Source organism: Centroberyx gerrardi, chromosome 13 (genome assembly GCF_048128805.1).
Source record: "Centroberyx gerrardi isolate f3 chromosome 13, fCenGer3.hap1.cur.20231027, whole genome shotgun sequence".
NCBI classification, from domain to species: Eukaryota; Metazoa; Chordata; class Actinopteri; order Beryciformes; family Berycidae; genus Centroberyx; species Centroberyx gerrardi.
In genome coordinates this window covers 19688976-19715903 of record NC_136009.1, presented here as the reverse complement: position 1 = coordinate 19715903, position 26928 = coordinate 19688976, and the positions used below count along the sequence as shown (strand labels likewise).

General features: G+C 44.4%; 1 protein-coding gene across 2 annotated transcripts in view; it reads right to left on the bottom strand.

The window, feature by feature from the left end:
* Positions 1-13702: 13702 nt before the first annotated feature.
* The window catches only part of mib1 (MIB E3 ubiquitin protein ligase 1), a 53822-nt gene continuing 40596 nt past the window's right edge, over positions 13703-26928 (bottom strand). Inside the window, exons 13-22 of one of the 2 annotated variants that reach the window (XM_071910843.2) lie at positions 25871-26003; positions 24662-24748; positions 23995-24153; positions 21975-22156; positions 21247-21436; positions 20677-20755; positions 20390-20524; positions 18593-18664; positions 17715-17815; positions 13703-17546 (exon numbers count right to left, since the gene is read on the bottom strand). In XM_071910843.2, coding sequence (XP_071766944.1) covers positions 17406-17546; positions 17715-17815; positions 18593-18664; positions 20390-20524; positions 20677-20755; positions 21247-21436; positions 21975-22156; positions 23995-24153; positions 24662-24748; positions 25871-26003 — 1279 coding nt within the window. In that variant the 3' untranslated portion in view covers positions 13703-17405. The remainder of the gene's footprint in view (positions 17547-17714; positions 17816-18592; positions 18665-20389; positions 20525-20676; positions 20756-21246; positions 21437-21974; positions 22157-23994; positions 24154-24661; positions 24749-25870; positions 26004-26928) is intronic. The other variant, XM_071910844.2, reaches the window with a different exon arrangement.

Genomic DNA, 26928 nt, shown 5'->3' with positions numbered 1-26928 from the left:
TGAATAAAAGCTGAATAGCTCAAGGAGATCAAACGGGAAATGTTCTCAACTAATCTTAACACCTGTATATGGGCCTCAGCTCATTTTCATTTGCAAGGAATTCAAGTGTCAGGTAACTTTCAAACTCTCAAAGAATGTCTTTATTGTGGGTATTTTTATCCTCTGCTGGCCCAACCCATGTAGGAAGGCTCCAGTGTTCGTGGGACCTCAGGGAGTCATGAAATTATTCCTGCCGCCCTTAGCCCCACGTCAAGGAACCCCTCCTGGAAAGAGCCAGTCAGTCAGATAAGCCCACCATCCATCACCTATAAAACTTAAGTGTTTAAAAAGCCATTAGACCACTAAACAAGATAAGGCTGAGGTGTACAATTCAACACGCTTAGCAACTGATTCCAATTAGCATGTGACCACTGGACCTGCAGTATGAGATGTTTTAAGGGAAAACGGACACCAAAGCGACACTTTCAGTCCTCAGCCGCATAGTAAATAGCGCTAGAAAACCCCACACACTATCAAAAAAAATGAAGATGCGAGTTTATTTTAGGCAGGAAATAGACCCATTTCAATCCAAAGTGCAACAAGTGCAAAGTGCGGTGCCACAGACATTTTGGTCAAGAGACCTTCTTTAGTGCCATGCAAACATTTCATTCATGTCTCACAGCCAAAACAGTTGCTGCGGTTCTGTTTGCACTTTTTGGCCTTTGGGATCAAATGGATCTTACAAGCCCACCTTCTTCATTGTTAGATATTGGGTATCCTACCAGCAGCTATACTTTTATCAGTCGAGATAAAAAACAAAGACTGAGCCTGGACATTGATCAAGGTGCACTGACTTTCATCAACTCAGTCCACAGACCTGGCCGCAGTCTAAACGTCTCTGGAAAACCAAGCCTGATCTCTTGTGCGGTTTCAGGGGCCTTGTTATTGTTTCCAAGCTAACATCCCCATCGTCTCCATCCTGTTGAGCCAGCCCCTCTCTATGTGTTTTGTCTTAGGAGAGAAGGTCAGATCTCCGGTACACTTTGTGACTTTCCCTGAATCAGCTGTTTGGAGCCCCAGCCAGAGAGGGAGAACAGCCTTGGCAGAGGTGACGTCATTGATAGCAAAACAGAGACAGTTGGAGGTGAGTAGGTGGAGGGGGGTGGTGGGGGGTGGTGGGGGGGTGGGGGGTGGCGGCGGCGGCGGCGGGGATTGGAGACATGGGCCTGGTACTGCAGTGGGGTACAGACTCTGTAGGAAGGCAGAGAGGCAGGCGGAGCAGCTGCCAGACCTTGCAGATCTTGGGCCCGCTCATGTTCTCAAGGTCTACGGAGTTTCAGCTGCTTGTTAGGGAGATATGAGGGGAGTGTGTGGTGTAAGCAACACAACTGCCCATTGTTAATTGTTCAGCTAGATATCGGGGGGCAGATTGAGTATGAGAGGTGCCGGTAGTTTGGGATTTTTATCAACAAATTGTTAAAAAACCAGACTTTTCCAGTGCTTCGTATTCCGTCTTGCTGAGAAAGCAACGTTTTTGTGGCATCTAAATAAATGAGAGAAATTGCAACAAAATGCTAAACAATGTTTCGCAATTACGTCAGCAGGATTTTATTGAAATGCTCAGTTCCGCCTGGAACCTTGACCTTCTGTAAAAAACAGTTATACTTTCTTTCCAAGGGAAAATGTGTTCAAATGTGTCTATGGCTTTTGAGTCTGAAGAACAAACAAGCACTCTGAGATCTGATAAGATTTGAGCTTTACTGAAAGGGGTCTAGAGCTCCGCCAGACATGGCCGACATTGCACGGCCCTTGTCCTTCCATGACCGTACAACCTCACCTCGTCTCAGCCTCTCATATTAACACAGTCACACCACATTCACACACACACACACACACACACACACACAAAGCTACCCTTCTGCACACATTAAACACACTCAGTCTGCCTTGGAGGTTTCACTCAGTCACCCTCTCCTTTACTTTTCTCAGTTGCCAGACAATGAAAACATTGAGAGGCAGTTTCTATGGCGTGACCGGGGCTTTTGTTTGACTGAAAAACATATGCATTCTACATGCTCCAATTATGGTTTTATCAGATCTCTGTCAAACACACCAATCATGCGCCTTCCTTTGTGCCGTCTCTAACGGTGTGTACTGTACCATGCGGAGCAGTGGCTCGCTGTGTTTGCATGTTTGCCCATGGTGGGAGTATAATATCTGAGGCTGGTTTGTGTCCCTGCGGCGGAAAACACATGGCTTAGTCGAAAAACAATGTGTCACAATCCCTTCTACTTCACAGTAACAGATTGGTTTCGAATGCAGAACTTCCTTGTCGTAATGTCACGGTTGAAGTTAAATATGAGCAGCGTTGCCCTTCGCCTGTGTCTAAGGAGCACGTCCCGGTTTAGCACCGACGGCCACCGCTTGGTCTACTGTTTGAAACTGTGAAAAAAGGGAGGCCGTATCAAGGCGATCTGCAGCACGTACAGTAAGATCCCTCATTGTGACTTGCAGCGTGCACCTCAACAAAGGAGGCCAAGAAAGACATGGGAGATCTGAATTACCATTGGCTCAGGGCTTCGTTGGCCTGACTTCCGCTCAGTGTCAAAGTCACGTCCACATAGCTGATTTCACAAGAATGCTGATATCATGATTGAAGCTGTATAGCCATAATATAAATATATAGTTAAGTCTGCATGGAACAACCGTAGCTGGAGAATTGTTTGTTAGATGCTTTCATGAACTTTAAATCAGCATTTTAAAACGTTCATAAAGTGTTGAACCCGTATAGCCACACTTCAGTCTATTTCTTAACACTGAGGGAAATAAATCCCATTAGGAGCTTCAAAAGGAGGCTATTCGCTTTCCCTTAGTGGACGCTCTCCAGTTTGACCCCTGCCATTATCCCCGCTGACACAAAGACAAACCCTGGCCATTGTGTGTGGTTTGTTTTGATAGACCCCGGTCTGCAGCTTAGGTGCTGGCTCCACTAAGCCCAGTGTTTACAGATCTGCAAGAACACAGCCTTGTAGCCTCAAGATGCTGCGACCAGCCAGGCAGACATCGCTGGGGCTGGTGGTCTGGACCGGGCGATATTACCCACAGAACAAGATTAGCACGCCTTGATAATACTGGAGAATCAAGGCGAGGATGGCTGTTGTCTTGTCACAACTGGTATCTTGAGCTGTACTCTGGGACATAATGTGACTTTAAATAAAAAGTAGAAGAATGCTCTTGTCTCTTGTGCCTCAGTGCTTGTGATCTACCTTGATCCGTTGCAAGATAAAAAAAAAAATATATCTGCAAAGTATGTAGCTTTAAGTTTGCCTTCTTTCCCCAAGTCTGCCTTAAGTCACAAGAGAATATTTCTCTCTCTGCACAGGTGAGTTAGACTGCAAAGGTTGCTATGACTGACTGCCACACTCCACTTGTGATAGAAAGCCCGATTGTTGAGGTGTTGACTTTGCCAACACCTCTAGGCACACATTTTCTCGTCTAGGCCACTTCAAAGCTGTATCACCTAGGAACAACTGGCAAGGATGTAATGACGGTAGTTGGGTGTACATGACTTTAATTGCTGCCAGTCAATAAGGTGCAGCGAAGCCAGATTTACTGTAAAAGCAACACATCTCCACATATCAAAGCAATGCCAGCAGGTTGCGATTTATTGTGTTTTCATTCAACAAAACCTGATCTTTGGCTTGAATTAATTTTGAAATCAACTTTGTGGCAACATCATTACTATGGCCTTTTCTGAACAGATTGATTAATTTACAAATATGAACAAAAATCTTAAATAATATTGATCAAATCTGTGATTAAAATAAATTACAGCTAGAAGAAGTAGCAACTATCCTGTCAAGAGAGAGCCACCAACAAATCCAAAATGATTTGCTTGGTGTTCCTGGACTGCATATAAACAGAGCTTTGATGATGTATTTTTGTTGAATAAATATACACAAAATGCTACAAAGAGCCTTTATGCTCTTGCACTATGTTGGAGACATTACCGAAATTGTGTTCCACTGCCACAAGTGTTCTGATAGAGTCCTTATCCCAAAGTATATTCACATTGCAGTGCAACTACGGCACCTCAACATTTCCTCATCACACACTAACATGCCCTGCTGTACATGTGTTGTACCACTCATTCATCAATGTCCTCTAAACATTAGACTTTTGCCCCGGAGGAAAGTACCTGGGGCACTAAATGTCAAAACACGGTTTCCCTCAACTTTGTACAAGACGTCTTTACACCTCGGCGCTTTATGGTACACAGGATAAAGGTCAGCGTGAAGGTCGTAGAGGAACTGAGCGCGAGCGAGTCTGTGTGGGAGAGAAGGAAGCGGAGAGGGATGAATGGAGGGAGGGAGGGAGGTAGAGGATGATGGGAGAATTATGACCTGGAGGGAGGGGTTTTTGAACACCACGCATGGTGAAGAAACATGCGTGGACGCCATGCCGGGCACAGCAACATGTTCCACACACACACACACACACACACACACACACACACACACAAACACATACCTAGCGGGATACCTACCTGGCACAGGTCAGCAGGAGTCTCAAGAGCGAGAGGCGGTAATCAGTAACAGTGTTATATGGCTGTGTTAATAGTTAACGCGGCCCCTAGACATGTGCCCCTGGCCCAAGCACCTGCAGCCCCTTTTTACAGGCATCATCCAAAGAAAGAACAAATACTCTGAATGCTTATTGGGCACATCGGCACTACATGACCCATCTCATCTGACATGCCAACAGGTGCTTGACGAAAAAACTGTCCGAAAACATGCAATGTTAATAACTGGAGTTCCTTTGTTGTTTAAACTTTGTGATTAGCTCCCATAAAGCCTCTCCATGCTGCATCCTGCATCCACCTTGTCTGGAACCTTGTCTATTCTATTCTATTCTAGTTGCGGTGTGTGTTAAACAGGCCCATTGCTCCTCCAGGGTCATAGGAACAAGAGTGTGTGCTATCCGTCTGCTCTACTCCCCCACATGGCCTTGTGGCTTCACACACACACACACACACACACACACAGGACTCTATCCTTGACAGACACCTTCGTAAAATCTTGTAGCTGCCTAAAAGTGATCCTCCTGCTCTCCACCAACTCTCTCTCTCTCCCTCTACACACACACACACACACACACACACACACACACAGACAGACACACACACACACACACACACACAGACACACACACACACGCCTCCCTTGGCTCTTGATAAATACAGGCAACAGAAATCAAGCTCAGGTCAGGATAACCTCATGGTGACCCACCGGCTCCATCTCCTGTTGTGACCTCTCTCACCCCCTGCTAAGTCTGGCCTGTCAGCCAACAACACACATGTGTGCATGCATGCACATAAACACACACACACACACACACACACCAATACCTCCAACAGCTTCAGCTTGCAGCATTCTGTTCTCCTCCTTGTACTCTTGGTTTACGATACCTTTTGATTCTTTTAATATTCCATGTCTTCCAACGCCAGGCCAGAATTGATCAAGTCTCAAAGTCCAAGAGCTTGATGTGATGGTAATGGCAGTAACATCAAGAGAGCACTAAGGCAATGTTAATGCTTCCCTATCCGGGCAGATGGAGGTGTGTGCACAGTGCAAACAGACCCTTGTACCGAGGAGGCTAAGCCGGAGCACTCGGCAGCGTAAAAAAATCTGGGCTAATGTCCGTTTCTCTCACTAAATTGTTTTTTGATAAGGGAATATCTGGAGATAAGTGTTGTCACTATCCTATCTGAAAACCGGAAGCCAGCTCGATAAATCTCCTCTGTAATCTAATAGGGGAGTAGCTGCGATCGAGGGAATACTGTCTACTGTACTGGGCTGAGCTGGGCCTTTGGCTTGGTGAAAGTACAGGGTGGAATATAGGACACATTAGGAGCTCGTAGATTTAACATCTTTACATTGTACAAATGACTATCGCTACTCATTCAGGATTACTTTTGATTTGTTGACATATTGAAGTAATACTGATAGCCCTTGTCTGTTGCCTGGTGACAGTATATCTCTCTTACAGTGCACAGTGCCAAAAACTAAAACCTGTGAATAACAGGCATACGCATCACATTCTGTGTACCTGAGGCAGAGACAGGCGGCAGCTAAGTAGAATCACAACGATCCGTTTCAGGGATGGAAATGTAAAAGGCCTCCATGATGACCACCTGCAATTCATGCAAAGTTTTTTTTCTTACACTTTCATAGTTAATGAGAGAACCACAATAATCAGACAACAGACATTCAGAAACTGGGTAGCCTAATTACTGAATAGAAAGTTTGAGAGGAAAAGGGCATTTTTGGTTATGGATCAAACATCATTATTGATCATGGTGTGGTTGTTGCTAACATTTAACAAAATGCAGTCTGAAAATTAGAAGACACTCTGTTATCATCCTGTATGGATTTTGGGGGCAAAGTAATTTAATGCGATCAGATTACTAGAAGGTAGATTTTGAGTAATCCAGTGTTTCTGATATTGCTGATTACACTTTTAAGCAGGTAATCAGATACTGTAACAAACTACATTTTGAAAATTACTTTCCTAACTTTGCGGAAAAGACAGCAACTAGAAGTGAGACAAGGCCTGAGTGATGGTGAACCATTGAGCCCATGAAGAGTTTCGTTCCTAAAGGCCATACATCAATTTTGGAGAAAAATGTTACCTGATATTCATTGCTAGACATTTCAATTAAACAATCTGAGTGGTAGTTGTTGTGTGTCTGACCTTCTGGTTAGTGAGGATGTTCCCAACCGAAAGGGCCTGGGTTTGATCCCCATTGTGGCCATAAGCAGGAGTTAAAGTTTCCTTAACCCCTACTTGCTCCAGGTGCGCTGCCACCTGGCTAACCAGAGGATGAAAAGAGAATTTCCCCCTTGGTGGATGAATAAAATATCTCAAAATCAGAAGAAATAACTGACTTTATCATCTAAAATGTTAGTACTTTGTAAGCAAAAGTCCTTGTTTAGCTAACGATTGCAATAATTATCCATATAGGGACTTTTACTTTAATGCCGGGAATCATTTTGAAAGATTAACTGTGTAAGCGTCAAATCTTTTCAAACAGTGCATATTTCATATTGCATGAAAACCCTACATCTGGACTTGAGTGCTCCATTAAGCATGACAGTCAGTGGAGATTTGGGAATGTTATAGCGTTAAGTGGAATTGGAGCGGTAAACTCTGCAGATCTTTGGCTACATGTGCCAGTGATCTGCGCTCTGTGAGCTGGAGGCAAACAGCGTCTCCCTCCCCGCTGACCTGGGCTTCCAGGGGTTGGTGTAAAGTAAACTTTGTCAGTCATACAACGATCTCCAGCAGAGCACTGTCTGCTCATCAAGAGACTCTCCCCGCACCCCACCCCCAATCTCTCTGCCTAGGCATTCCTCCGTCACACCACCCCACCTCCTCCAGTAAGCCTGACCCACCTTCTCTTCATCTCCCCCCCCCCATCCCCCCCATCCGTCACCCTGGGTCCTGCTCTCTGTCCCGGCGGCCCGTGTGGCCGGCCGGCGTCTCCTCCACTGGAGACAGCCTATCAGGGGCCTCACGTCATCTGTCTCCAGGACCTGACTGACAACTCGACCTCGGAGATTACCAGCTGCTATCAGAAGGGGGGGGGGGGGGGGATGCCTGTCCTGCTGGGTGGATGCGCCTCTCTCTCTCCCTCTCACCATAACACTGGTTGGGAATCAGAAGCTGTTTCGGGCCTCTGAAACTCTGATGTGGCAATTTATCTGTCTGGGAGCCACTCTGTTGATTCACTACAAGGTCTGCAGGGACAGTGTACCAGACAATGACAGATATCAACAATCCAGGCCAGAGAGGAGAGGAGAGACGGCTCCGAGCTTGTTGGTCTTTACTGTAAACATCCAGCCAGTTTCAGGTCGGAATAACAGCATGGAAAAGTGGCGGTCTGCTATCAAGGGCATGGCAGACCCAGATGCTTCATTCCCAGGCTACATGCTAAGACCTTTAACACCAATATTAACTAGGAAGGCTTTTTTGGGGGGGTGAAATTTCTTCCAGTGCCGGTTGCAGCTATGTGCAAATATATTCCATGAAAATCAATTTGCCTATCTTTTTGATTCAGGCACACAGCAAAACCAAACACCTCAAATAAATAGAAAACCTGCCGTCACACTTAACACTTTTAATTATGAATAAAAAGGTGTTTAGTAACATTTATTTTAGAGTTGAAGGTTTTTCATTAGTCAGTCACAGCGTTCACATGGTCAAACTGTTGAATGCCGATAGACTTCTGCCTCCACTCTTTCTATTTGAGCCCCAGTACGCATTTGAGCCTCGGCCTTTCTCCATTGACTCTATCAGAAGCTGCCTGGCCTTTAAAAGACCTTTCTCTTTTCCAGGTGGTGTGAGGCTGGCTGGCTCTCAAGCGCTCGTCATCACTCTCTGTCTAGAACACGGAGCCCTGGGATATTTGTGTATCGTGTATTGATTTGGGGGTACAACCCTTGGCTGTAAAAGAGAGATAAAGAAGTTAGGCATTAACTATTTCTTTTTTCCAGGGGTCACTCTGAGCCCGTTTCACATAGCTAGGACACACTGCAAAAAAAAAAAAAAAAAGAAAAAGAAAGAAAAAAAAGCGCTTGCCTCTGTGATGGACTCTGGAATATTGATTTTTCTCTCTCAACAAAAAGGCCTTTGCAGTCAGTATTTCCCTCTGAGCTCAGATAGGGCTGCAACATTCCTGTCTACTCCCTTCAAGGTTACTGCCTGCCCAGCGGAGGCGAGCACCTGTCAGATGTACACTTGTTTTGTTATACAACTTGTCTTTGTAGCATTTGCTCTCTCCATAGAACCCCCTTTTTTTTTTTTTTTTCCAGTAATGGAAAAAACAGCAACAAGAATCACTGAGGGGAATACTGTAAACTCTGGGTTGGGGAGTTTGTTGTCTCTATCTTGGATATTTCACAGGGAATACAAACTGCTGAGCTCGCCACTCACTTGTGGCTTAAATACTGATCCTAAACCAATGTGTAAAATTCTCACCTGGTAGTACGGTAGATGGAAATGTCATTACACCGCAGCCTGGCAGTTTGCTTAGCGTAAGCCGGAGTTGTTTGAGAGTTAAATGTGCTGAAGTTTGCACTTGTTGATTAAGTATGTCTACCCCATTGTTCTGCATACTTGTAGTGGTGTGAACCTAATCACATCTAAAGAGACAGAGCAGAGGTGTGTGCAGTGCTTCAGTATTACCCCATTGGTTAATTATTTGAAGAATTTAGTAGTTCTGATGCAACACGGTAATACTGGATTAGTGATTCACATTTATTTTTTAACATCAAATTGAAGCTAAATGTAAAAATACAAATACTAGTTCTCCAGATTTTATGTTCCATGCTTTAGTTCTTCAAATAAATTATTTATGCTGCCATTGTTTTGTATTTTTCAACCGATTTTGCACTTCTTAAATTTAACCACAAATTATGAGCCTTTTATTGCTTGTAATTTATCATGCAAAAGGAAGAGGTTGCAGCATTTCCAACCTCAGAAATCTCTTCAATCTCGGCATCAAAAGCACTTGACAGTTTACTGCCCAGGCAAAGGTTGTGCCTCCACAGTTTTATAGAATTATTAAGTAAGCAATTATGATAACCCACTGTTTTAAAGATAATAGGATGATAAGGTTCTGCCAAACTCACACTGTAGTTTGCCCTTAACGCCGCTCTTCCTGAACAAAAATCAATATCTTTTGCACTCAGGCCACCGTGTCCTCTCGCTGGCCGAGGGTTTGTTTTTATTTCTGTTGAGCATTAAATGTACCAGATGCACCGTAGAAAATAATAATAGTACAAAAAAAACCCACCTCACCACCACTCATTGTAATGACCCCGCTTGGCTAGTGGCATTTTATCAAAGCTCATAAACCTTGAATGACTATATATTGATAAAGACTGTTTAAAGTGTCATTGGAACGATAACATTTGCACTGTAAATGCGGCTCGCAGGCTCCAGTCTCCCAGCTCCAATCGCACTGGGATGATAAGCACAGTACTTAGTGTGGGCTATGACCCTGCTGGCATCAATAGGCCAAAAGTCACTAAATCTTTGGTTTGGGGATTGTTGCTAACTGGAGAGCCTTGGTGTCCGTCTTACTTTGGTGAAATCATTAAATGAACATAATTAAATTAACTCGGTATCAAGCCTGTGGCCTTTGTAAAGCCTGAAGGTAAATTAACTGTGCTAATGAATAATACCCGGCCAAGCAATGCAATTAATTTGTCCTTATGGACTTGATCGGAAATAATTAGTATTGTGTAAGAAATACTGGATGTGACCCAAATGAACAACTTCTTCTTGTAAGCATCCTGCTGCTCTCACACCTCATGCACAAGCTATTATGTAAATGTAACACAATATAAAAATATTGTTTTTTACATTTCAACTCAATAATCTTGTTGTATTAAAAACAATAAAGGGTAAATAAATAAATTAGTTACTTTTCGCTTGGTGTGCAGGTGGGGACGCCGACAAGAATCACACACCCATACGGGACAGTGTGGAAGTTTTACTTGAATGTTTCGCTGAACACTGAGTTATTTGCGTTAATGAACTCCCTGTACATGCATAAGTAAAAATTACCCACCACTGGAGACAGATGGGAGAGTGGTTTGACACTTTGCCCTGATCAATATCAATAAAGCAATCAGCATGTCAGGGGCCTATATGTTTGGAGGAGGGATCTGTGGGAGAATATGGCTAGTTTATGGCTTTACTGTGGAGGTGGGGCACTGATTCAAGGTACACCCACCCACCCATACACACACACACACACACACACACACACACACACACTCCAGGGCCCCCAGTCAGGCCCTCCCTTCTTCTCTTTGGTCCTAGAAGAGTCTGTCCAGACAGCCAGAGTGCACTTTGCTCAGGCCCGCCATAAAGATACACCATAAATTCAGCCAGACTTCTGAACTGGATGACATGAGAGAGAGAGGACCTTCAGACAGCGAACGATCAATTCCTCCAACATGGCAGCAAGGCCCAAGTGGCCAAATACACGCAGTTATGAAAATGCATTTCCCCTTTTCTTATCTGCGTGGTCTTTTTGAATCCGAGGAAGAATTGATTTCTCCAACAGAATGGTTTTGAATTGAAAATTACTGAGAACCAAGAATGTGAAGTCTGAAAAATCTTAAAAATGTGAGGAAATCAGAAATGCGCTGCAATGTTGACAATGTTTCAAGGTCTAATACAGTAACTTTCCTATGGTCGAAAGTATTCCTGTATAGTTTGATGGGTACAGCCAGACTTCAGGGTTCAATTCCCACTGGGACCTCATGGTGCTGTGCAGCACTTTGGATAAAAGAGTCCACCAAATTGCATGCTATGTTCACTAAATAAACTACTGATTTTTTCACAGCTGGGTCAGGCCCAGTTTTATTGCTGCACATATTGGGTCTTTTAAGATGAAATGCCATTCATATTGTATTCGACAGGAACTGAGCACACCTTAGATCACAAGAGCAATACATGAGTTAAGTTCAGGTTCTGCACTTTAAGCAGTTGTATTGCTTGCTGGCAGACAAATTGAAGATTAGTTACTTTGTTTTAAAGAGAGTCATTTTAAGGCCTTTTTTTGGTCTTGGGTCTGTAGAAACCAGCTAGAACCTGGCAGATCCATTCTGTCCAGGTCTGAAAAAGTCTGATGATTCCCAGTTCTGCTTGTGTCCGGGCCTCTGATGTTTTTTTCTGATCTTAGAGAGAATCTTACAGGTCTTTTTGAGGTCTGTCAGAACTTTTGGACCTATGAAGACCTACATCTGATACTTTATGATCCTAATAGGAACATTCTCTGTTCTCTTGCCCCCTTTCTGCAGAGGAGCATCAGAGTGAGGTTCTGCTACGGAGCAGCAGCCCTGGAGCTGGTAGGGATTCGGTGTCTTGCTCATGGATACTTCAGCAGGTTGGATGCTGACTGACACAGAGACTTGAACCTGGGTCCTCTACTTGAAGGAAGGTCTCTCTGTTACCCTATAGGCACCCTGCCACCTCGAGAATGTCTGAATCAGTGCGTTACCATAAATCCAGTTGATCTCTCCTCTGCAGGTTTACGGCAGGAGTGACCTATTTAGTCTGGTAGGCATTGGATGCACTGCCACCTTGTGATGTGCTCTGAAATCTGCACCTCTAAACCCGCTGCTGTTCCCATATACCTTCCCTTCACAGCGAGTGCAGAGAATACATTCAATTTCGTGTCAAGTCTTAACTTCAGATCCAGCGCCAAGGGCCAAGCCTGAGGGGGAACACGGACTTTCCACCCCTGTGACATGCTGACTCTGCTGGCAGATGGATATCACCGCCTGACGCTGTGACCCCTCTCCATGATCACAGCCGAGACTTGAGGGAGGGTCACAGTCGTTGTCCTGATCCTGCTCTCCTCTCCTCTCCTCTCCCTCCCCCCCACCCCTCACCTCCTGGAGTTCAATTCGTCTCTATCCGCCACCCAGTCGAGACTGCGGTGCTGGGCCACCATCACTCACACCCAGCGGGGCAGCCCGTGGATTAGCTGACCCCCTAGTGGGGGAGTAACGACCCCTGCGGTCCAGTCAGCAAACACAGCAGTCTTCAAGCAGCTGGGCTGGCAGGCCGGCCGGTCAGGCATCAGGACCTGGTCAGAGGAGAGATAGCGGCGTCTCCGGCACCCCAACAGTCAGTCAGCATGGCAGGGCAGGGCAGGTCTGCAGTCAGTCAGAGTGATGGACGACTGGGCCGGTCTATCAGCCACCTGACACACACCTCTGTCTGTCTCTACTCAGTCTGCAGAGGCTGTGCGTTACAGTGGTCTGCTGTTATGGTGATTATGATTCTGATGTATACATTTTCCACTCTGAAAGTGGAAAAACAGGTGAAGGGTAAGTGTCCAAAGCCAATCCCTGCCCTTCATTGTCTAACGCTAACAGCTAAACCACATAAGAGGCCATTGTTTCCAAGTCAGGTACTCAAATATAAAATGACAAAGCACCACATCACTTAAGCCACAGACATGACATGAGACTATACAGCACTCACTGTCTAGGCCTCATGCCAAGTCACAGAGACCTTAGGGGGTATAAAGAAGTGTCTGAGTCTCCCCTTCGGTCTCCATTGACAGAATGAGCGGATGACAGCATGATGAATGTCTTGTTATGAGGAGCTGCATAGCGCTGCCGCATGTGAGCCAAGCCCAAAGATGTCCAGGTTATGAATGGGCCAGTCAATGAGCTAGAACGTAAATGGCCTCTGGTCATAATTTCTTAAGGCTAGGGAGTTGGCTTGTGAGATGTCCTGCTGTCACATCGCTCACTGAGGAAGATGCATCACTCTATTTGGGTATAGAGTCTCTCAACTCCCAAGTGATTTTCTTTAGTCTTGCCCGCTTTCTCTCTTGCTGATTAGCATAGCTGACTTATCACATGCTGGTGCTGAGTCATTATTAGGTGTTAGCATTTTCAATTACCCCACACCTCCCATCTCTGCCACCTCAGTAAGTCAGACGCTCCACAGCAGGAGAAAAGCAACAAAATGCTAATTTTCTGCATATAAGAGAAGCCAACTACATCTGAGCTAAACTAACAAAAACAACAAAATTAACAAGCTAATTAACAATTCAATAGAAGAGCTTAAAGGAAAAACAAACAACAATACTACTAATGTCTCAAGGTTCATTTTGAACTTTATTTCAGCTATATGGTTGTTTTAAAAGCACTTATTAGCAATACAGAGTGAACAGATTTCATGATACATGTCGTACTGCATACATCAAACATTCATGCCAAAGAAAAGAATACTACTGAAACATTTCCACCAGGACAGTTATATGTATTCAAAGTAAGGTACAAAATAAGCCTTTCATAACAACCATAACAAGACAACACTACCATAAAGCGTATTAGTGCTTCTAGCTTTAAGTGTTATCATGATCAGTGAAAAGAATAAAAACTGGTAGTCAAAAGTTACTTTCTGTCCTAAAAAAATGCTTGTTTGTGCTGGCAAACTCCCCCAAGGGGGAGCAAGCTAGTAGCCTTGCTGATTCTCCACATGGGCAACTGCCTTTTTAAACAGGCAAGGCAAGCTCTGTCTTGAGAATCATTAGCGTTCCTCCCAAATAAACACTGGTGAAAAGATACATGAGAATATTGACAATAAAATGTCTTTTTTTTCATCTCACAAATGAACAAGTTAGGCTTACAGAGACCTAGTTCAAAGAAAGAGAACATATGTTTCCACTGATGATTGCTAGAAAGCTGTTGCCAAAAAACAAACAAAAAAACAACAAAAACATATCTCAACATTGATATCAAAGCAGAATGTTTGAGAGATTTGAGGCTACATATTAGGGAGGCAGTGATACCTATAAATCCTATTTTTTGGGCAGCAATACAAAATAATTTACTCTCTACATTTTCATCTTTGTGTTCTAATAGATTGTACACTCTAGCTCAATAAATGTCGATTTTGTAAAAGGAAATATATTTAAATAAAAAAGTAATACAAGGTAAAGAGCACCTTATCCCCATACAAGTTATTCAACAAGTAAATTTTTGGAAGCGAATGGCACAGAGTAATCAATGGTAATTAGCAACGCTCATAGAATTGCAGGATTTGTTGTGGAAGTTGTGACAAGATACTCTTGTTATACAAATGTTTGCATCATGTGAATTCGTGTGTCCAACAAACAGGTACAAGAGGGCTATTCACTCGACAGGAAGCTGAATGACTTTGTGTTTGTCTTGAATCCCTACCGCCTGCGCTGGAATCCGCAGCCAAACGGGTGTTGCAACACTCAATGTGTGCTGCTGTTCTTGGTACAGCTTGGTAAACAAGGTACAGGTGTGGTGTGCTACCTAGCCATTGGACTGCTCTATCAGGGGCGAATTCACAAAAGGATTGCGCGGCTTTTGCTGACGCTAAACCTGTGCAAATAAGACAAAAAGAAACCGTCTAATTCACAAAGCGTGAAATGCCCCGCTAACTGCGCTGCCACGCAAATAGCGTCTCGGTGCTCCTGTGCTATTTGCACGTATTTAAATTAGGTAATATGCATACATTTGGCGCAAAATTGCCCCCTTTCTATGCAAATGAGCCTCATTGCAAAAACAGTCCAATTCACAAAGGTCGGCGCTAATTGCCACACGCAGTTAGAGTGAAATTATTAGCGTCTTCAGAGAGTTGGTGGTAACTGAAGCATTTATAAGGGGTGTCACGCCCAGACTTTATCACTTGTTGATTTAACTGAGAATTGAAGTGAATTGACCTTGCAAATGTCTCTGCAACAATTCCACCTTTGTGTTACCTAAAAAATAAAATTGTCTGTAAATACAGTCTGTAAATAATATTTTGACATCATTATTATTATTATTACTATAGAACTTTAACACAGATTGCTTCACAAACAAAAGCAAATAAATCAGTACAACCAAACAATCAATACAACTCAATTTCATTTTCACTTATCTCACTAGTCAGCACAGTGGGCTTTATTTTGGCCTAAAGATTCAGCACCATGGACAGCCCCGCTCAAACTCATTTACAGTATTACCTCCGCCAAGGAGGTGATGTTTTCGGTGCCATTTGTTTGTGTGTGTGTTTGTCTGTCTGTCAGCAGGATTACGGAAAAACTACTGGCCCGATTTTCATGAAACTTCGTGGAAGGGTGTAGCATGGGCCAAGGAAGAACCCATTAAATTTTGGAGCGGATCCGTATATTGGTTGCGCTTGCACATTTGCATATCATAGAAGACTGGATTGGCCTTGGCGGAGGTCTGCGCTCGCGAGTGCCCTTCTAGTTTATTTTGGGATGCAGTGAGATGCAATGACAAACAAAGGATGCAGTGACAGGATGCAATTGTGTCATGAAAAATAAATGAATACATTCTCCTTTGTTCTCCGCTTCAAATCATGCCATCTTCTTTTGCAGTCTGAAGGTGCGTTTGGAAACACCAACAGCACTGACAGACTGGGATATTAAATCCCAAATATGGTTTCTCGCAGTCCCGGTTAAATTTCTTGCCTGAAGTTTTGAGGAATGCCTCTGCACCTTGTCCGTCAGGACTTGCAGCTCGCGGTCTAAAAATTTCATTTTTCTCTTTCTCTCTGCCATTGTCCTGCCTACTGTGTTCTTCGCGCAAAGGCAACGTTTATACTTTGCCACATTGGTAATTGCAATCAGACGCAAAACAGGGGCAAATTGCAATCAGACGCAAAACAGGGGCAAATTGCGCTCAGCTGCAACAGGTTATGGGCGTGTTTGCGCTGGCATATCATTAGCGCAATATCTTTTGTGAATCAGTCCTTGAGACGGAGCAAATAGCGGGTGCAAATGATGCGCAATTCATGGTGCTATTAGCGGCCGCAATCCATTCTTTGTGAATTCGCCCCTCAGTGTTTTATCAGTGAGCTGAAGTGGACCTCCAAAGTCAGTGCAGAAAAGCGCTTAAGCTTTACCCTGAATGAGCTTTTTTTTTTTTTTTTTTTCACCCTAGAGGACACGTGCTAGTGCAAAACTGCCAACTTCTGTCAACTGGTCTTCAACTGTAAGGACAGCAGGCACACGGTACGTCACCAACAGCCAAGCTGAATACAGACATGAAGCGAAAAGACTCACTGAACCTTTGAGTGGTACACACAGTATTTTCAGAGCGTCACAAACGTGTCATACTGTAATGAAATGTTAAGTACTTAATATCCATGTCAGTAGCTTCCGAAGCCAATGCACTTGCATAAGAGATTACAAATACAATACAAATGATAATAACTAGACTGCAGCTGGCATCAGAGGACATTACATCAAGGGTGACAAAGACTGACCTCTACCTCCCTTCCCCTCCTCTCCCCTTGTGAATTTGCTCTGCTTCCCAAAGCTGTTCCACAGTGAAGTCCAAAGATGGGACTTGACCCTTGCCCCTCAGGTCCGTATCCAAGGCCGTGAGTCTAAAGGAGCCACCACAGATTCAATGACAACAGAAAAGAGGTTTTCCATATTAAGTAGAAACAGAGAGAAACGGTACAGCGAGAGTAGGAGGAGGGGATGTGTGAGAGAGAGAGAGAAAGCGAGAATAGAGAGAAGAGAGAAGAATAAGAACCGGGGAGGTCAGTGAAGCAAGCACCTTTCAGGCTGCAGTTAGGACACACACGACAGAAAAATAGAATTGATGAATCTCAATTCTCATTTTTTCCTTTTTTTTTTTGTAACAGGATTCCATTTGAACACAATCATAGCGCTTAAGAGACCATTTGTAGTGTAGAATAAGACATTTGAGGACGCCCTTGGCTGGCTGACTCGGGAGCTGTGAGGATGGTCGAGCAGCAGCAGCAGCTGGTGTGGTTGTGGGGTTGTGGGCGTGGTTGCTGTAGGCTGAGAGAGAGAGAGAGAGAGAGTCTTGGGGGCTCTAGTAGAGGAGGATGCGGCGCTCGATGGCCTTGCGGCAGATGGGGCACTCGCTCATTCGGTCCCCGCACAGCTGGCAGGTGCCGTGGCCGCACATGAAGATCATGTTCTTCAGCCGATCCAGACACACTGGACACATGGTCTGGAGAGAGATAAAGAGCAACAATCACAATTCATGCTTTGTTATGGCAAAGTCACTTCTACTCTCAATTGAGCCAAGGCCTAGACTAAAACTGGCTCATCCTGCAGGGGCCCATATGATGATTTAACAACAGACGACAGTATAGGTTGCAGTTCCTAAAGCTTTTACCTGTTCCTTGATGTCCTGGAGCTGCTGCTGCAGCTTCTGTACGTCAGCATTGACATTGGTGTTATCCTTGTCTCTCTGCAGGGCTGGGATGTTTCCACTAGCTGTTTGGATACAATACCACAGCACAAACACAGTAAAAGAGAGAAAAGAAAGTCAATTTTTTAGTCTAGAGCCTAGGGAGAGAAAACGGATAAAAAGACAGTTTTTAAAGTGGTCAAATCAAACGTCACCTCTTGGTAATGGTCTACTGCCAATAAAAGCAGAAATACAGCCACACCAACATTGCCATCTGAACCAAGCTGAGCGCTCTATCATATTTACAATTGGAGTTTTGTAAACAAGCATGGATCACAAACACATGCATTCTGAAAGTTCTTATGTTTGGCATTCCCTCAATCAAACTTGAGCATCAGCAGCCTCTGCTGGCATAGCATTCCCCTTTGAATGACCCGATTTTAGAATTTCCTACTTTGGAGTAAACTGACTGGCAGACTGACTAAAATATAAATAGGCATAGGACAACACATTCTGGTTTTGGCATTGCATGATCAACAGGATGCATGTGTATAATGATATGAGTGTAGAATTGCCTGAATTGATTACTTGAGCACTCAACAAGAATTAGCTGGACTGAGGCCCTGTTGGCGACGCCATTCCAGACTGGCTGGCTGTGACAGCCAAACATCTGCCTGAAATAGTGAACACTAGTGCGATTCTTGGCATGTGCATCACATTTATATCAGCATCTAGTGTTTAGGGTGTGTGTACCGCTGAAAGAGAAAGGGTGGGTTTAAGGGGAGGGAGAGGGGCCAGGGCAGCACTGGTGGGGGGCTCTTAAAAAGATTTGACAAGGGAGGGGAGGATGGAGGTATACTTACACCAACTTAGCGCCAGATTGTTGGGCTGGAGAAGATCCTGCGATCCCCCTGCCATAGAGTTAGAGCTCCCTGCTGGGAATAACCAGTCACATTGTTATAGCAGGAGCCTCCCTCGCCACCTCAACAGTTGGCCTGAGGACCAATACTACTCACTACAGCCTCTAAGGGAGGTTTAGAGAGAGAATAGCTAGAGGAGGCTAGCAAGTTAGAAACAGTGATCAGAGACAGAGAGGGAAAGAAAGTCTCTTCTACGTAGAATGGGTGGTTAAAAAGCTTAGTGGCAAGTGATTCCTTTTCATTTTGCTATTAGCCGACACTTAAGCATGAGTTACAGGGTCTAATGACTATGCTCACTGGGTTAGAGGTATGTTATGGAGGCCCAATAAAGAACTGGAGCCATGGGGAGTTGAAACAGCTAAAGTGATTGATGAATCTTTGTACACCATGTTTGTGTTTTTAACGCGCCCTCAAACAGTCAATGCTACTGGGATGAAGGGAAAGGAGAAAAAAAACAATCAATGCTGCCCCTTGCATGAGTGTATGTGTGTATTTGACAGTGTGGGTCTGCGTTCGCTTTTGCATGTCAGGTCCGACTTTAATTAAGCGGATTTGCATGCCAATATGCTGACACACAGAGAACTTTCAAAAAATTAATTCTGGAGTATACATGAAATCAGTGAACTTACAACAGTTTCCCTTTTAACTCAACATAAAATGCGGAAAACACGATAGAGGTAACCACTAGTGAGGTGCACCACTAAAGAAGGGATATGGGTAATAGAAGACTGTGTTTAACTTGGAGACAGGAGGATGAATGGTGAATGCAACAAAAAACAGATGTTTTCACACACTAACAGTTATATTCACAGGTGTCAAAGTAGGTTACTATATATTGGGGAATGTTGACTAAATTCAGGGCTGGAAAAATGTGGTTAATGACATATTTTATCCAAAATATTTTATTATTACAAAACAATTTTTAAGTCCTCACAACCAGAAATGCACTACCTGAGGAGGAATTATAATTCAGTTCTTTTTCACATTTGTGTAGGTGTTAATAAACATGTATCATGACCAAAAAGGACTACACATCCTCTTGCATATGCTGGTGCCTATAAAGACGTGCAAATATTTTACCCAAATAAGTCACATTTTTAGAGGCCACAGATAGGATGAAAATGTAATCAAGTTGCCTGTATACGCTATGGCTCTCAAAATTATATTATTGGACAGGGTCAAGCAAAACTGAGTCTAGAAATGGCTTCTGAGATCCCACTTTAAAACAGATTGTGATGTGAACTGTTTGAAATTCAAAATACTGCCTCTTTAGGGAGATGTTTGTAGTGAATTTCAGACAAGGCAGCCAAGCATTAGTGAGGCTTTTGTCCATTACAACCAATATCTAAAATCAAGCTAGCACATGCGCCCTTCAGCATTGCCTCACGTTGGAGAAATGACATGATCTAAATAGATGTGAATATTAAAACACTCCAGATCTGGTATTGGAAAAGAGGTTGTCATCTTTCTTGGCAAAGCGAGATTGTCTGATTCCAACTTCTGACTAAATTTCTAATGACCTAAAGAAAGGAGGTGTGTACTTGGATGGAAAAAGATTCAACAAAACATATCAAAGATGCAAACAGAGGAATAAAATGCATGAGCAAGGCAGCAACAAAGCAAAGGATAAAAAAGGTTAAAGAAAACATTTTGAGAAGTGAGTCGAGACAAAAAAAGAAAAGAGGAAAGAAAATAGAAAAAAGGGGGAATTAAAAGGGAACGTGTGGAAGATTCACTCACTAAGGTCCTCATCATCATCATCATCATCAGCGGCATCATCCTCCATACCTTTCCCTCCACAGCAAAGAACGAAGGGGGTGCGGCGTTCCACAACAGCCCGGCACTGTACGCACTTCTTCATGAGGCTGGCACAGTCTGGGGAGAAGGACACACCGGTTAGGGCTGAATGCAGTCTATATGTGGATGTCTATATATGAAATATCATTTCTACAGAAGCTGGCCTGAGGCTAAAACTGAGTAGAAGGTGACAAAGTCAAGGTTATGATGTTGAAATGTGTGTGACTTACTCTCACAAGCGCACATGTGACCGCAGGGCTGGAATAGCACGGCTGCCTTTTTGTCGGAGCAGACTACACACTCCTCGATCTGGAGTTAGTGGAGGGGACAAATTAAAACATTGTTAAAAGATGATAACTGTGGCTATCACCTCCATGTCATATTTCTGGGACAGACAGGACAGTAGGGCTGAAAAAGAAAAAATTGAAATTGCAATATGAACTTCTGCTGGAGGCTGCAATTAATTGCTTAAGAGAGAGGGGCGTCCAAAATGGATTTTTCTAAACAAGGTGTTTTAGATCTCCGGGTAATCTTTGGTCCATGAATCAAGTACAATATTGGTGAAAAATTTTAATCATACTCCAACTCTGTAAATCCTGCACACTGACATCTATTTCTTCTTTAATAAAATCTCTTTTCTTTAAACAATTTTAAAGTTCTAAAAAATGTCTGACAAGAAAAACTTTATGATATGAATCGCAGTTTAAATTGCAATTGCAATATTCTGTCAAATAATCGCACTTCCATTTTTTGTCAATGTCTTTCAGCCCTATAGGACAGATAACGAGTTGCTCTGATACCTTGGTTCTGGACTGGACCTGGTCCTTGCAGATGAGACACTTCTTGACGCGGGGCGAGCAGAGGGAGCAGGTGGCGATGTGTCCGCAGGGCCCGAACAGAGTGTCCCTCTTCATGTCTGAACACACCATACACTCCTCCAGGGACTCGATGTTGCTGTTCAGAGACGGGCTGCGGGAGCCCACCTGGCCACTGGAACAATGAGAGAAGAACCAGAGTGTGTGAGAGCAGAAGGGATTACAAGCAAGGGAGACTAATAGAGAACAACGGAAAAGAGGGGGAGACGGAGAAAGAGACTAAAAGGAACAGGAGGAGGAACTAGCAAGAAAAGGAAACAAAGCATTGCATGAAACATTTTTAGCAAAGAAAAAAAAAATCAATAACAAGGTTTGATGATTTCCCTGAGATGGTGTTCCCTTCTCATTTCTCTTTCAGTTGGTGTTACAGTAGCTATGGATGCCTGAGCATAGTCACTAACACCATACACATTTGTACATCCTCTCCACTGATGTGTATAAACAGGGTTTCTGCAAGTTTCAAGACTATTCGCTAGCACTGTAATGTCAATTCGAAGAAAACTTAAGACCAGTTTGGCCACATAAACAAACATGAAAAGAGGGGAAAAATAAATAAATAAAAAACTGTAGACCTATCAGAGTAAAGGTCTGCGTGACTGGCTTGAAAAGGACCTGGAAATAGCCTGGTGAAGGCTTAGCCAGGGGATGTTTACCTGCTCTTCTCCTTGTGGCATTTGGCCAGAGCCTTGCAGAGGCTGGGGTCAGGACACAGGTCCAGAGGGGACTGGCCCTTCTTGTTACGGATGGTCAAGTCTGCTCCGTTAGCTGCCAGGAAGCAGGCGATGGATGCTGCACTCTTCTTTTCTGCCCCCTGGGTGCCCAAGCCCATAATCAACTGTAGGAAGGCACACATAAACACAAACACATAGATTAAATCAGAGGCGTATCAGGCACTGGACATTTCACACTGGAGAATCTGTCAATGGTGAATCCAGTGGGAACAGTGTCTACCGTACACATAGGCACTCACATTACTCATGTTAATGGTAAATAACTTCAGGTTTTAGGTAAGGACTTTTAATATTACTCAGATTGGTTCAGAGTCAAATTCAGACTGTCCATGCCAAAGTGCTATCAGATCACCACTAATTAGCCAATCAGGGACTAATCAGAGCCTATGACATTCCTTAAAATGGCTGTCAGGCAGTGTAACCCCCTAACCCTCACCCAAAATCCCATTAACTTCCTGTCTGTCTCCCTCCTCTGCAGCAAAGCCTCACTTGTCCCAACTCAAAGCCGGTCTCTCTCCAGCAATGTGGGCACTTCCATGTCTGATCGTCTTCAACCAGTGGCTTTTACATCTCTGCTGATGGAGCCATCGGGCCGGCTAATTCAATTCTCATCTTGCAGGGGGAGCGCTATGGGAAAGTGACCCAGCTGCACATATCTCAATTAGGCCCGCTGTCTGTCTGTTCCGCTCCTCCACTGGGGAACCAGGGAGGGCAGGAGGGGGGTAAGAGAAGAAGTAGAGTGAGAGAGGGGAGGAGGAGGAGGAGGAAGAGAGAGGAGTGAGAAGAAGACAGAATCTGTGACAGGAAAAGGTAAGGCTGTCACTGGAGCTAGGCCCTCTAGCCTCACACTCATCCCTGTAGGGATTAGTGATGTGGTGTTAACATGAAGGGGTTCAGGTCTGACATGCCCCTGTTGGCCGCCGGAGAGGGACGATCTCATTCAGGCTGGCTGAGAGGCGGCAGTAGGCTGGTTGACTGCTCCGTGCTAGTGTTGGGCTGTCTGAATGATGGGCTGGTGCGGGCTGGGCAGTCCAGTGATGCAGATGACAGGGGGGCTGTGGAGCGCTGAGCTTGCTGTCTCGGTGTGATCTGTCATCATTTACTGACACATCAGAGAGTGGGCCACATACTGATCTTCATACAGGTGACTGTAGCAGTCCTGCAGAGGCACTCGCTTCAAACGCTGCCACACGACAACCCTTAAAACAATCTTAGCCCAGAATCATAAAAGCGCAGCTGTATGTACACAAGGGCTTTGTGACAATTATTTAAATGCCATGATTTTATTATATTAAGCTCTAATCATTGTGGTGGTTTAAGAGCCAGTTTGAGAAATCATGGCTTGGTTTTGCAAAAGCATCCAATTGTTAAATAAATAAAGACAGAGCGAAAAAATGCCACATATCTATGGCTGTAACCGCACACTCAAGACCAAGGACAATGGACTTACTGCAAAAGGATCTTTCGCTTACAGCTTTGTGGGTGATGGAGGGTGATCTGTTGGTCTACATTTATATTATGCATTAGTGTGTATGCTGTTTCTTGACAATCTTATTTGGGAAACTTGCAATTTATTATGTTAATAGTTGATAGAATCATGTATGCCTATTGGCTAATGATTAAATAAACTGGCACGTTTCCTTATTTATAAGTCTGACTTCCTGGACCCTGAATGAGCTTGATGAAGCAATAAGCAAAACACGTAGCTCATTATGATCTTAAAATAAAAAGATCCTTTTGCATCAAGTCCATTGTCCTGGGTCTTGAGAGCGGGGGTACAGTCATAGATATGTACCTCTCGACTGATACACTGTACACAAGGTTTTTCCTCTTTTTTGGATCAATATAGACCTTAGTGCTCTGATGCCTTAAGGAAACTGGACACAGGTAAATTACTATGACTTGGTGTGCTCAGTATGTTTAATGTAGGATGTGTGTGTACCGTGTTCTTGGAAGGTTCCCAGGGCTCCACTTTGCTGACGTCCTGCATGTCTTGGAGCTGTCGCAGTTGGGACAGTGTGTGGTGGCGCAGTGCCTCGTGAAGCGGTGTGTCACCGTCCTTATCCTGCACGTCCAGCTTGGCCTCTGCCCGCACCAGCAGCTGTTGTCAGAAGCACATGAAAAGACAGACAGTCAGATAAAAACAGTTTAATAAGCATAAAACAACCTGCATTTTATGCTACAATGCAAATATCCCTACACTGATTCATAAGGTTGATGCTTAAGATGCTTCACTTCAGCATCATATTCCCCAATTATAGGCTGCATTTTTCCTTGGGTCCACAAGATGGCAACGTGGCAATCTCAATCCAACACTACACCAAATGACTAACCAAGACACTGCCTCAGAGAGCATTTCCCCTACACAGCGTCAATCTGAAACCAGGGGCTCATTCAGTTGCAGGACACCCACCAGTGTAAATTAAATGTGGGGCTGCTTTGATGTTCTTCCACTCCCTTTTGTGTACGGCCCAGAATGAGGGACAGATAGAGAGATAACTGGAGATAGGATCTTCAATTAGTGGTAGAAGTGAGAGAGAAAAGGAGGACATAAAAGAAGGAGGAGAGGAGAGGAGAGGAGAGGAGAGGAGAGGAGAGGACTCACTGACCCGGACTATCTGGGTGTGTTGACGTTCCACTGCCAGGTGTAAGGCTGTCTGCTGGTTGACGTTCTGGATGTCCAAGCTGGCGCTGCCCTGGGAGGGGGGAACGAGAGGGGAACACACATACAAACAGTAAACATATGGACATGTGCGCAGACAGCCAGTAAACAAAGATAACAGTCACGGGGAATCACATATACACGCACATGCATGTGCACATACAGACGCACAAGTGATAAATTAAGCCAAAGATAGAGAAACACAGAAAAGAAAAAGAATGCAGTTCAAAAATATTCTTTGCCATCGTGTAGGGGGTGAAGCAACCTTTCTAGGTATATGCACCATAACAATACCTCTCCTCCTTCACCCTTGCCGACCAACAAAGTATTACCTTGGGGGCAGGAAAATCGCATCCTACAATAACGCTGCATGTGATTGTCATTTCCAATTGCGAACACCTCAGCTGAGGAGATATGGAGGGAAGATAAGCATTGTGATCAGGCAGTGTGTGAAATCCCCAAGTAATAAGGCTGACTGACTGACTGACTGACTGGCTGGCTGGCTGGCTGGCTGGGAATCTGCAGTGCACCTTCTACTGTGGTGCAATTGCTGAATAGAGAGCTGAGCCATCACTGTGAACCAGCCCATTGCAGGGACTTGCCAAAAGGGCGTCCCCCTTAAGTGTAGCTAGCACAGTGAACGTTCTTATGTTGAAATGTTGCAGCAACGTTGCTGCCTCACACTACGTCCTCATTAACCCAGTTCCCACTTGGTTGGGACACTGGTACTGTACAATCCTGTAAGTGTCCGTCTTCAGGGAGGTAACACTGCAATCTCAGAAGGGAAAAGAGCATGGACCTATGATTACAAGAGAGGAGGGGGAGGATATAAGGCCCAGCAGCACTAAAGAATGCCCCTGGAGGCTCTGTGAACCGTATGGATTCAATAAAAAAAATAAAAGCAGTTATAGCTGCTTCAACTGGTCTACAGCTTGCTGGCTGCAGGGAGTAGAGTAGAAGCTGCTCTTAATAGTGTGTAGTCAGTAAGAGCCAGGATAGGAGGCTGAGCTGATGCAGCTATGGGCCAATGTGCAGGAAAGGGAGGAGTCTCTCAGGAGCATGAATAAATGAGTTTGAATGCCAAGGTGTGGGATTAGACATGTATTAAAATTAGATAGTTGCGCGTGTGTGTTTATGTGTTTGTTTGTGTTGTTACCTGGTGCACCAGGAGCTCGGCCACCTCCACATGGTTATTGAGGGCGGCCAGGTGCAGCGCGGTGTAACCGTCGTCCTTCTTCTCGTCTACGATCCAAGGCCTCGGCAGCTTGGACAGCAGCACACGCATGGCACTGCACAGAGACAGGGGAGAAAGGGAGAGAGAGAAAGGTGAGTGGCTGAGTGGAGGCTGGGGGTACATGTCAAAAACACCCAGAGAAGGTAAAGGCAATACACTCAATTGGATCAATAATGTGGAGATGGGCTGTAACATGCTCCAATTCATCTATCTGTGGTTAAACGTCCCATGTACTGTATCATAGCTTGGGGCCAGACACATCCTGCTGTGTGCAAACATATCACAGGTTCTCTGCTGCTGATACACAGCATACTCCAATACACCTCTTTTTTTCTTTTTACAGCAGAGCATATCCTATTTTCACACATGGGGACAAGAATACTAAATCAACTTAGGGAGGATTTGCTTCCCCTTGCAGAGTGTTATTTACATCAGTCTTTGAGCAGTACAAGTGCTGTGTGTTATTTTAGAGTACCTGTCCCCCTACCATCTCTCCCAGTTAAAAGGGAAGCCACTTCTCCCTTGGTGATGCGCAAAAGCGTCTATCATTGGGAGGCAAAATGGTAATTACACAAGATTTAGCTGCATTCACTCAGGTCTCCTCATGGGGAAGAAACAGACAGGGAGGGAAGGGAAAAATCTATTGTTTAAACAGTGCTGTTTAAGAGAAGGGGCCTGGTGTGGTGAAGAGAGCCAGTCAGTTCTGTTCCATTTGAAGGTCATTTAGAGGCTGTGTGCCACAGAGAGACGTGGCTGCAAAGGCAACCGCACAAGAGGAATGCTGCGAGGGAGTGACTAGGACTGGTGATGGGGATCAGGAGCGAAGCTGACTGACAGTCCCTACAGTGCCAGTGAAGAAAAGAGACTTCAAATACACTAGTGAAAAGAAGCTGTACACATACCCCTTCCTTAATTATATGCAAAGATGACATTAAGGTAGCAGGGGAAGAAAATGAAAGGAAAAGCTTCATTCACATGAG